General features: G+C 35.4%; 1 protein-coding gene across 2 annotated transcripts; it reads right to left on the bottom strand.

The window, feature by feature from the left end:
- Positions 1 to 760: 760 nt before the first annotated feature.
- LOC145559759 (mitotic checkpoint serine/threonine-protein kinase BUB1-like) lies at positions 761 to 11,530 on the bottom strand. 2 transcript variants are annotated; one of them, XM_081621075.1, is made up of 14 exons: positions 11,390 to 11,530; positions 11,117 to 11,270; positions 10,839 to 10,996; positions 10,561 to 10,651; positions 3,983 to 4,093; positions 3,748 to 3,835; positions 3,557 to 3,660; positions 3,396 to 3,467; positions 3,193 to 3,282; positions 2,954 to 3,111; positions 1,924 to 1,984; positions 1,699 to 1,833; positions 1,495 to 1,616; positions 761 to 1,404 (listed from the first exon to the last, which is right to left on the bottom strand). In XM_081621075.1, exons 1-14 carry the CDS (start codon positions 11,458 to 11,460, stop codon positions 1,215 to 1,217), a joined length of 1,605 nt encoding a protein of 534 aa, XP_081477201.1. In that variant the 5' UTR covers positions 11,461 to 11,530; the 3' UTR covers positions 761 to 1,214. The 2 variants fall into 2 exon arrangements, with proteins under 2 accessions (XP_081477201.1, XP_081477200.1); XM_081621074.1 differs by having other exon boundaries at positions 11,117 to 11,494.
- Between the last annotated feature and the right edge of the window lie 1,304 nt (positions 11,531 to 12,834).

Raw genomic sequence — 12,834 nt, 5'->3', positions numbered from 1 at the left:
ACTACTTTTGCCAAACATGACTACTACAAATGCTTGTTAGTACTTTTAGACCTCACATTGGTACAAACACTTTACCAGTATAACCTCTTGTTGGTATAATGTTTGACTGTACCAACCAGAGGTCCGAAAATTACCAACAAGACCAATTAGTCGAAGACTTTCTTTTTATGGATTTGGCTTTAGTAAGGCCCTATTCAACTCACAATAAAAATAATTTCACTTCAGTAATAGTAAACTCAGTTCAATAAAATTAATTTCATTTCAACAAAAATAAAGTGAGTAAACAAAGCTAATTAAAGAAACTAGAATAAGAATCATATAACTAATATATAAAGCTAAACTTTTAGCCAGGTCACGAAATAGTGACACTTGGCATTCTAACTTTTCCCAAAGTGTCGCGCCACCTTGGATAGATTTAAATAGATTCATAAGATAAAAAATTTAGTTAAAAATTCTTTTTTCAATCAAATTAGGGTAGAATTTTAAAATAAGATGGTTAGTTTAGAGTTTTATTTTCGATAAAATACCAAATAATAAACTTATAATTAGGCCACAAGACAACATCGTATAGCATTTTAACTTTTCGCCAAGTGTCGTACCACGTTGCATAAATATAGATAGACTTTGTAGAAAAAAAATAAAGTTAATTTAGAATTCTATTTTCAATCAATTAAATTGAATTATAATATAATTTTATCTTCAAATTCCATAAACAACCCGGACATCGCACGGGGCACAAAACTAATAATAGTATAAACTGATCCAACAAGTAGCATCTGTTATTTATACATTCAATTCATAATTTATTAAAATGCCAATAAAATGCAATTCCAAGCCCAGAGTACCTTTCATGCCGTCAGATGCATGAATTCTTGTCTCAAGAAGAGATGTACTCACAAATTCTTTACAACTAAATTTTGAAACTCCACTTTTGCACATTCTGAAGATCTTTTGGAGCCCCATATTCTTTACAACTACATGAAAGCAAGTTGTCTTCAATGTCCTCAATATATTGAACCTCTGATTTTCAGTTGATCACTGACACCTATTTTGGATAATGAGTACAGAAGTTCATAAAATTTACTGAGTACCAGCAAGAAAAGACACACTTTTACAGAAATGGAAGAGAAGTTTACATCAAATTTTTTAAGCAACAAATGTCTTATCTTCTGTTTGTCTGCTTCACATTTATTGATAGTTTCTTAATAGGAGAGCTATGCAGAACAAAGCGATAGCCTTTGCTTCCGCAGTGACTCCTTCAGTTTCTTTACAAAGGACGGGTCTGATAACACATATTCTTGAAAGGATTCCCTGAGCTCTCGCAACATCTTCAAGTGATCATCACAAGATTGGACGTTGAGCAACCTTTTAAAAAGATTATCCCACAGTTTGATGTTCCAATACCTAAGTCACCGAAGAATTTGTTGGATTTTGAAGCATTTAAATTATGATTGTTATTAACAAGCACAATTATTACAGAAACAAAGGACACACCTTTTAAATGGTAATTTTGGTAGAAAGAAACAGCCTCCATCAGCAGATACATTTTTTTCAATATCCATATATTTGTTGTGCAGCATCATATGAACAATGACGCAGAGGCCATAAGTGTCCACCTGTATGATTCTTCTAACTTGATGTCACTTTTAACGGGATGGGGAAGAATAAGGAAAAAGAGGCATTATAGCAGTTACAAACCTGAAATTTCCAAGGTTTATCTTCTCGCATTTCAACACAACAAAAGCCTGAAGTACGGCAATCACCATGAAACATAGTGTCAGCTGAGAAAAGTTTTAAGTCTATTCCCCTTCCCCAGTCAACAAGGCAAAGCCCCTGCATCAGAAAATCAACGAATAGTTGGCTTTCTACAGATCAAAAGCAAAGTTATTTGTATAAGTATTTTGCAACGCAATTGTTTTTAACCTGATCCTGCCAAGGCCCCCGTCTTCTGACAAAATGTTCCATATCTTCTGTCAGATCAACCCTGCAAGGAATCAGATAATGTAAGGAAATATCTTAAAATCCAGAAGATATAATATTAACCACTGAGATTGCTACAAATAAATTCACAATGAAGTGGAGTTGCAATGCATTTTTGTCAGCTGTAACCCTTTACCTTAGTGACTTTGCATTTCTGACATATTAGCCAGTTATGATGGTGCAGATGACAACCTTTTAAAAAGACAATCCTGCCACAATTTCAGGCATAGAATTCTAACTGGCATATGGGCATTGGCTGTTTTTCCGAAATGGGAAGACAGAAAAGTTTGAAAGAAAATAGATTTTTGGTAGATTTTAGCATTCCATCAGATACTTTACACATATCAGCCCAAAAGGCAGTGATAAGCTATTATTGATCTTATATTCGAATGCCATGAGCTAACTGATAATAAAGAGGTTCATCCAACTGGGCAAAAGAACCTACAGTAACCGTGATAGCATATAGATTTTGATCTCGTAAGTACCTATTCTGCAAACAGGCATATGTTTGAAACCAGCATACCGAATAAGGATGCATCCATCATCATGTGAGGAACCAACAACTTGTTAAAAATCCCTAATCTGCACATTTGTTTGCTTTAACTGAAGAGCTTGTTGCTTGTAAGCTTTCTTTTGAAGTAGTGAAGATGATACATGACAGAGATATCTTTTTTCAAGTAGAATTCATAGCATTGGAGCTACATTTAACAGTTGTACCATTGGAAACAACCAGATAATGGCCATCCATATTAATGAGATATCTGTGTTCAAATGAAAATTTGAAAAACTGAAAATTCACTTCTTCGTTCAGCATTTTAACCAATAACAAAGCTAGTTCATAGTTTTTGGTAAGATAAGCATGAAGCAACACCCTTAAAAACAGTAGCATATAAAACTGAACTTAGATATTGACGCAGCCAGTTTGCTCATAAATACTACTGTTTATCGAATATCAATGGTATAAAAAAATTACCTGGAATTACGAATAAGAAGGTTATCAGGCTTGAAATCTCCATGGATGATGCCAGAACTATGTAGAGTCTCAAGCATGTGAAGCATCTCAATTGTGTAATACATACATAACACCTCTTCCATAAATGCCCCAACAACTATATATGAGTTTATTGCATCCTGGCCATAACCCTTTTATCAGCCAATTCTAAGGTAATATATGAAAAGAATATTATGCAAAGTGTTGCACTATAAACGTACATGAAGGGTCCCATGTGACAAATAGTCACAAACAAGTATGCTGTAATCTGAGTAATGATGCATCCTTTGAGCATTTCCAAACCTGGATCTCTGTTTAAATAAAAAAAAAAAAGAGAGAGAGATATCACACTAAAGGCTTTGTATTATAGAATGTCCTTTTAAAAGAATAAAAGGTGGACTAAAAGGGGAACAAAAAAGCTTACTTTCTCAGTTGGGAGACGCTGATCAAGCTGACGATACATGTAAAACTCCCAAGGGAAAGGAGGTGCTTGTATCTGTCATTATGTCAAATAAGCACAGTACCTAATAAGTGAATTGCAGAAAAAGTGCAACCAGCTCAGCATGATTCTTGATGGAATGTTACCTTAAGTGCAATAATTTCATCAGGGTCAGAGTCAATGCAAGCTTTAAAAACTTGGGCAAATCCACCATGACCAGCACAGCCTTTGATCAGATATTCCCTTCCACCTTCACATAATGACACATCTGTGTTAGGCATCAGGCCTAATGATACATTAAAAAGAAAAACAAGGAACATAATTTGCTGCCAATTACCTATCTTTATTTTCTTATTCCTAGATGATTTTTGTAATGTAGACAAAGCAACCTTTCCTGGAAAGTTTTTTGAGCTAAAATGGTATCCCTGAAACAGCATAGTGAAGAAGTTGGTTACAAACTTAAGGCCATAATCAAACTTAGAATATGTAACCAAAGTCTCTGCCACAACGTAAAACCTTGCATAAGAAACACTATGAGAACAGGAGTAAGGAGGCAACACGACAGAACTCACTTCATATTTCACTAAATGAGGAAGAATCTTCTGCAAAACTTCATCACTGGTGGAAGACGACCATGGGTTGATACAAGTCTGTCCAAGCTTCTTTGTATCTTTATGAACATTCTGAAAATACGGTAATTAGTTGCACGAACCTTGTCAATTCTCCAACAAACTAATAGCTACTCAAAAAGAGCGAGCAGTAGATTAAGGAGGAAATGACGACGATCATGACAGCCTTCAAGATATTACACAGTGAGGACAATAGAGTACTCATAAATTGATTTGGAATCTTTTTTGTTGAATATTGATCATGTGAGTCAAAAGAGACCCTGATAGAGCCTTCAAGATATTACATTGAGAACTATATAGTACATAGAATGTTTAAATAAGCTTGGTAAACTTATAAATGAACTACAATCATTTAAGATGAGATATGTAAACACGTGATAGAGCAAGAGATTTTAAATAGAAGCATGATGACGAAATTCATTGATAGTAGAGATGCAAGGGTAATTGACCTAATGATCTATGTGACTTTTAAGTCTCTAAATCTTCAATTCGCCTCATGTAACTGTTTCATCTCCTCGACACTTTATTTGAACAAAAAACATAGATATTAATAAGAAAACAACCGAGTTTTACACTTGGACACAATTGCGTGTTTGATATAAGTTCTTGAATCGTAGTAATGCAGCCATTGAGAAAAAATATGTTGGAAGTTCTTCATATAAAACAAGAGTGTTGGGAAAAATAAGAGAGAGAAAATCAAATGAAAAGGGAAAAGTCCCACATTGATTGGGGAGAAAGGCTTTGCCTTGTTTTTATATTGTAGTGCTTTAGCACTACTTAGTTGAGTGAGTTGGAGGTGTGTGTTACTCCACTTACACGCGCGCGCGCGCCGGATCGGGTCTCGGGTCGTGGGGAATGCGATGCGCGGGCATGGGTCCTTGTTATCTTTTTGGAGAAATTTTATTTCTATTTTCCTTGTTAACAGAATATTCCCTAAGTATCCGTTTTTTACTGTTGGGATATTCTGACTGTTACGGGAATTAATAAGCCATTAATCCCTTGATTTTAGCTGACTAATTCACTCCCTTGTTTATTGCTCTTGACTGATCAAATTCATCTGGTCAGTTTTTTGGCTAAGTTCTTCCCACGATTTTTGCTACCCGTTTTCCCTATTTTGCCTATAAATACTTGGTGGTTTTCCCAGTCAAAATACACAACACAATCAGTCTTCTCTCTTCTCTAAAATTATCTAAATACACATTCTTTCGTTCTGTTTTCTGGGCAAGTATTCTGAGTTCCAGTCGGGTTTGTGAGTGCACATAAACTCCGGCGCCATGCTTATCCTGGAGGGCGACCGCATTTGTCTACAGCACCGGGAGGTAGCGCGAAATCGTCTTTTAGGTCAGTGGTTTTCCACGACGCGGCTATAGTCAGTTTGGTTCACGCATCAAGAGATAAGTAATTTTTGTTTTACTGCTTATTAGAATAACAATCTAAAAGACGATTATGGCTTCCAAATTCCTTGTTCCTAATATGTCTAACTTAGAACCTCTTGATGGAAAGAATTATAAACGTTGGGCTGTTAGGATGCGTTTTTATTTGGAGCAAATTGATGTTGCATATGTTCTTGATGATATTGTTGAATCTGATGATAAGGATAATTTGTCTGAAACTGATGTTAATTTTGCTAAGGATGATAGAACCTGTAAGGGCATGTTGTTACATTATATGTCAAATAGTCTGTTGGATATTTATATGGGTTTTTATCATGCTAAGGATATTTGGGATGCTTTAGAGAAAAAATATGGGACTGATGATGTTGTTACTAAGCGTTATTGTGTTAGTAAGTGGTTAAGTTTTCAAATTGTTGATGATAAGCCTATTATTGATCAGATTCATGTTTATGAGAGTGTTCGTATTAATATGGCTGTTGAAGGCTGTCTATTTGTGATACTACCCTTGCTATTGTTCTGATTGAGAAACTCCCTCCCTCTTGGAAGGATTTTCGTAACCAACTCATGCACAAAAAGAAAGACCTAACCTTAGAGGAACTTGCTGCTCACCTCAAAATTGAGGAGGAAAACCGTATCAAAGACATAACCCCTTCTGTTTTTCCTTCCTCTTCTTCTGCCAAAGCCAACCTTGTTGAACCCAAATAAAACAACCACTCCAAAGCCAAAAACAGTAAACTTAAGCCTAATGGGAAGGTTCAGAAGTACAAGTTTAAGGGAGTCTGTTATGAGGGTGGTTTGACCGGTCACAGGGCTAATTTCTAATTTCTGGCAGCTTACTCATGAAAGCAGGACTGAAGTTCTCTTTTGATTCTGATAGATTAGTTCTTACTCGCAATGGGGAATTTGTGGGAAAGGGCTTTTGTAATGGGGGGCTTTTTACTCTTGATGTTAAAGTTGACACTACGAATAAAGATGCTAGTACTTCTTCTGCTTATATTGCTGAGTCTATTGATTTATGGCATGCTAGATTTGGTCACGTTAATATTAATTCAATTAAACGGCTTAAACACTTAAATTTGATTCCAAATTTTTCTAACACTGATTTTTTGAAATGTCAAGTTTGTGTTGAAGCCAAATTTACTAAGAAGCCATTTAAATCAGTAGATAGACAAACTGAAGTACTAGAACTTGTTCATAGTGATTTAGGTGATTTTAATAATCACGAAAGTAGAGGGGGTAAAAAGTATTACATTACTTTTGTTGATGATTGCTCACGTTTTTGTATGGTTTATCTTCTCGGAAATGTTCCTCAAATATAAAGCTGAGGTAGAAAACCAATCGGACAAAAAAATTAAGAGGGTTAGGTTTGACAAGGGTGGTGAGTACAGCCCTGACACTCTTAAGGCATTTTGTGAGCAACTTGGCATTGTTCATGAGACAACGGCTCCCTATTTACCTGAACAAAACGGTATAGTTGAAAGGAAAAATAGAACTTTAAAGAATATGATGAATTCTATGCTTATTAGTTCTGGGCTTCCAAATAACATGTGGGGGGAGGCTATTCTTTCTGCTTGTCATGTTTTGAACAGGGTTCCCCACAAGAAGCTTGACAAGACTCCATAAGAAATATGGAAGGGTCGAGCGCCAAATCTGAAATACTTGAAAGTGTGGGGGTGCCTAGCAAAAGTAGGCATACCTAGTATCAAGAGGGATAAAATTGGTCCCAAAACTGTTGATGCTATTTTTATTGGCTATGCTTATTAAAGTGCAGCTTATCGTTTCTTTGTTAAAAGTGCTAACAACTCTTATGCAGGTGGTAATATCATTGAAGCAAGAGATGCTGAGTTCTTTGAGAACATTATTCGTTTGAAAATGTCTCCTTCTAATGATAGTGGATTACATGCTAGTAGTTCTGTTAGTTTACCTATTGCTAACGCTCCTATTACTAACGGTGATTCTGTTTTGGAGTCAAGGAGAAGCAAAAGGGCAAGAAAGGAAAACAGTTTTGGTCCTGATTTTATTACTTCCTATTTATCTGAATCTTCCTTAATTGATGATGATTTTGTGCATATATTTGTTTTGGAAGATGATCCAAGAACCTATGATGAGGCAATGAGGTCAGTTGATACTGTTTTTTGGAAAGAAGCAATTGATAGTGAATTACAATCAATTCTCAATAATAACACTTGGGAATTGGTTGAACTTCCTAGAGGTTGTAAGCCCATTACTTGTAAATGGATTTTTCGGAAAAAATTAAAGGCCGATGGATCCATAGACAAATATAAGGCAAGGATAGTAGTAAGGGGTTTTACTCAAAAGTTTGGCATTGATTATTTTGATACTTACTCCCCTGTTACTAAAATTGCAACCATAAGGACTTTAATTGCTCTTGCTTGCATTTTTGATCTTGTTGTTCATCAAATGGATGTCAAAACTGCATTTTTGAATGGTGACTTGGATGAGGAGATTTACATGGTCCAACCTGAAGGCTTCGTTGTTACAGGCCAAGAGGAAAAGGTTTGTAATTTAGTCAAGTCATTGTATGGGCTTAAACAAGCTCCAAGGCAATGGCATGACAAATTCGATAAGACTATGACTGGTAATGGTTTTCATGTTAATGAAGGTGACTCTTGTGTTTATTTTAAGCATGATAGTCATGGTTGTGTAATTATTTATCTTTATGTGGATAATATGTTAATTTTTGGGTTCGTGTAAATGAGACAAAACAGTTTTTGAGTTCGAATTTTGAAATGAAAGACATGGGTGAGGCAGATGTGATTTTGGGAGTAAAAATCAAAAGGACTCCAAATGGCATCTGTCTTAATCAGTCACATTATGTTGAAAAACTTCTTAAAAAGTTTGACTCGTTTAATGTCGATCCAGTTAAGACTCCCTATGACCCAAGTTTCCACCTAAAGAAAAATAATGGTAACCCAGTTAATCAGTCTGAATATGCTAGAATTATTGGTAGTGTTATGTTTCTTATGAACTACACTAGACCTAACATTGCTTATTTTGTTAGTAGGTTAAGCAGGTACACTCATAATCCAAACAGTGATCACTGGATTGCTCTAAGAAGGTTGCTTAGGTACCTTAAGGGTACTATGGATTGGGGTTTGCACTATTCCAAATTTCCTGGACTTTTGGAGGGTTTTTGTGATGCCAACTGGGTATCCGATAAAGATGAAGTTAACTCCACTAATGGCTATGTCTTCACCCTTGGTGGTGGAGCCATATCCTAGAAATCTTATAAGCAATCTTGTACTGCTATGTCTACTATGGAATCCGAGTTTATTGCTCTTCAATTGGCAGGTCATGAGGCAGAATGGTTGAGGAACATGCTTGCAGATATTCCATTGTGGGGGAAGCCAGCTCCTTCAGTTGCACTTCATTGTGATTCGCAAGCTGCTATTGCTGTTGCACACAACCATGCCTATAATGGGAAGAAGAGACACATCCGTCTGAGGCATAAAGCCATTAGAAATTTGTTGTCTGAAGGGGTGATATCACTGGACTATGTTAAGTCCGAAAAGAACATTGCGGATCCGTTAACTAAAGGCCTATGTAAAAAACTAGTTTTGGAAACATCGGAAGAGATGGGGCTAAAGCCCGTTGTATGAATTGCGAGATAATGAACTCCTACTCACTATGAGTTCAAAGGGGAACATTATGTAATAATTCGGAAGCACATTTTATTTATTTGTCCATCTCTAGATGTTTGTTTTGTGCTTAGCTACAAATGAGAAGGAGGTTGAGCATATGGCTCTTAATGAACCCATATCCATATTTTTGGAGGTGTGTTGTAGCTCACACTTGATGGAGTTCACCTACTTATGTGTGGAAGTGTGGCCGCTTCCTATGAGTATTTCGTGGGCTTATACTCTAGAGCACCTATGAGCATCCAGGCTTGACGTATGGCCAGTATAATGCGTTACCATTATTCGCGGAATTTCAAAATATTATACATGTTCAATTGTGTGGCTCAAAGTGACGAGTCCCTAACTCCCTATTAAGTTAAAGATGAAGGTCACTTGGTAGGTGAGGGATCATAGCTTGATGTCCACTATGTGTTAATTCAAGTCGCGAGACATTGACACTTATGCAATTGTTTTGTTTTGCCCATAATCAAATTTTTTCTTTCTTTCTTTTTCATATCTTCAAACCTATGGGGGATTGTTGGAAGTTCTTGATATAAAACAAGAGTGTTGGGGAAAAATAAGAGAGAGAGAAAATCAAATGAAAAGGGAAAAGTCCCACATTGATTGGGGAGAAAGGCTTTGCCTTGTTTTTATATTGTAGTGCTTTAGCACTACTTAGTTGAGTGAGTTGGAGGTGTGTGTTACTCCACTCACACGGGCGCGCGCGCCGGGTCGGGTCTCGGGTCGTGGGGAATGCGATGCGCGGGCATGGGTCCTTGTTATCTTTTTGGAGAAATTTTATTTCTAATTTCCTTGTTAACAGAATATTCCCTAAGTATCCGTTTTTTACTGTTGGGATATTCTGACTGTTACGGGAATTAATAAGCCATTAATCCCTTGATTTTAGCTGACTAATTCACTCCCTTGTTTATTGCTCTTGACTGATCAAATTCATCTGGTCAGTTTTTTGGCTAAGTTCTTCCCACGATTTTTGCTACCCGTTTTCCCTATTTTGCCTATAAATACTTGGTGGTTTTCCCAGCCAAAATACACAACACAATCAGTCTTCTCTCTTCTCTAAAATTATCTAAACACACATTCTTTCGTTCTGTTTTCTGGGCAAGTATTTTGAGTTCCAGTCGGGTTTGTGAGTGCACATAAACTCCGGCGCCGTGCTTATCCTAGAGGGCGACCGCATTTGTCTACTGCACCGGGAGGTAGCGCGGAATCGTCTTTTAGGTCAATGGTTCTCCACGACGCGACTATAGTCAGTTTGGTTCACGCATCAAGAGATAAGTAATTTCTGTTTTACTGCTTATTAGAATAACACAATAAGCTCTAATAAGCTTATAAGGTGTAGCAAACCATACAAGACTACAACAACCAGAAAGACAACATTAACATTAACATTAACAAAGCATATTCTTCATTTATTTTCATGTCTAGGATTTAATTCAATGCATTAGTTTCATTATTTAGGACAGTATACCTGATGAATAGAACATGCCTTGTGTACAACTGAAATCCTCTCAAGAAACAATTTGTGCGCTTTCTTCAGCCTTTCAATAGGTTCAGCATTCCTATAATTTCGCAAAATTAAGAAAATTCAATGAACTAAAACTCTTTAGTCTATAGGGAATCATTAATGGGGCAATGATATGGACGAGATTCAATTTTTCCAGTGTCTATGGTATCACCCAAGAACCAACTAAGCTAATTTGACATTCATTTAAAAAATGAACATTGATAATATGAGAGAAAAAAGACCTCAAAATGCCCAAACGATAGATTTCATGAGCATCAATTAATTGCCCTTTAGCTTCCAAAAACACGGCACACGTTTCGTATAGTACAGAATTACCGAGACAAATCTGAAGCTCCTCGATTTCTTTAAAAACACTATGGAAATCTCTGCAGCAATCCATCTGCAGAAACAAAACAAAACAAAAAAAAAACACCATATCACAAGCAAATACAATTCATTCCAAAAACCCTAAAAATGGCAAAATTGCAGAAAAAGGGGTTGAACAAGTAAGAATTATTACATAGAGAAACCAAACTTTGAGAAATCGAACATCATTTTGATAGCGAGGATTGTTCTTGAATGTTCTGATGCAGTCAGAAACAAGCTTATCAACAGCTAAACTGTTCTCTTCACTATGATCTGCAAATAAATCGTCCAATCCCTTCTTAATTGAACTACAAAAATTGAAAGACCACAAATTATTGAGCAAATTGGAGAAGAAATGGCACAGATTAGAAGCAATTTTAGCAGAATTTGTTGCAGCTACAGAAAATGAAGAGGAGAGAGAAAGTACTGTAGCCATGGAAGAAGAGGGTCACTAGTGAAGGAGAAAGCTTGGTTGATGTTGGTGGAAGTGACGGCCATATCTGGTTTTGTTTTCCACCGGATTTTCTGATGAGTTGAGAGGTGTTGAGTGTGTGGAAGGTGAGACGAGGAGAAGTTAGGAGAAGAGGCGCGGAAAAGTTGAAATTTGAACGAGGCGAAATATAATTTTATGAGGTTTTTTTTTTTAACTCTATTAAAATTCCTTAATTTTTTTTTCGGAAAATTTATTAATTACTACCTCAAAAAAGATGTTTTTGTGAATTACTACCCCTAAAAAAAGTTATTAATTACTACTCTTAAAACTCATTAATTCTAGCAACTACTACCTTTTTTACTAATTAGTCTACTTAGGCCCTATTCTTTTGAGCTTCTGGGCAGAGCAGAATAGATTTCAACAGAGCAAAGCAATTATTATTATTATTATTATTATTATTATTATTATTATTATTATTATTATTATTATTATTACTATTATTATTATTATTAAATATTAATTATTATTATTATTATTAATTATTATTATTATTAAAAATTAATAATTAGTATTATCTTTAAATATTAGATATTATCTTAATATTAATTGTTATTATAAAAATCAATTATTGTTATTATAATTAATATTATTAGTTATAAGTATTATTATTACTATTAGTATAATTACTATTATTATTACTATTAGTATCATTATTAAATATTTATTATTATTATTATTATTATTAATTATTAATAATTAATTATTATTATTATTATTTTTATTAAATATCAATAATTAATTATTGTTATTATTATTATTATTAAGTATTAAGTATTATTAAAATTAAATATTAATTATTATTATTATTAAATATTAAATATTAATTATTTATTATTATTAAATATTAATTATTATTATAATAATTCAATATTAAGTATTAATTTTAAGTAGAGCAGAGCATAGCAGAGCAGGGCAGAGCATAGCAGATTTCAGCAGAGCAGAGTAGAGCAAAGCAGATTTCAGCAGAGCAGAGCAGAGCAAAGCAGCTCTAAAGAACGAGGCCTTAACCTCTTAATGATATCATTATTCATCTAAATTCTAATTAGTAGCTCTTAAACCTTAATTAATTAAATAAACCCTAGCACCACCTTCCCACCACCATTGCACCACCTCCACGCGGCCTCCCTTTGACCCCTTAACACCTCCGACGGTTCCTCCACCATGAAACCCACTCCCTCGCTCAATCCCCCACCACGAAACCCACCCTCCCATTCCACCACCACAAGATCCACCCTCTTCTTGATCCCCCACCACGATTTCCATCTGTATTTCGCTTCCTCGACACACAATTCCCACCCCCTTACTTTCCATCACAACAAAACCTATCCTCCTCCCATTCCTCACAACGAAACAAAGCTCTATCACGTGGTTGGGCTGTT

The sequence above is a fragment of the Chenopodium album genome, chromosome 9, assembly GCF_948465745.1.
Source record: "Chenopodium album chromosome 9, dcCheAlbu1.1, whole genome shotgun sequence".
Lineage (NCBI taxonomy): Eukaryota > Viridiplantae > Streptophyta > Magnoliopsida > Caryophyllales > Amaranthaceae > Chenopodium > Chenopodium album.
The sequence above is the reverse complement of the archived record's forward strand: the minus strand, read 5'-3'. Positions and strand labels throughout refer to the sequence as shown.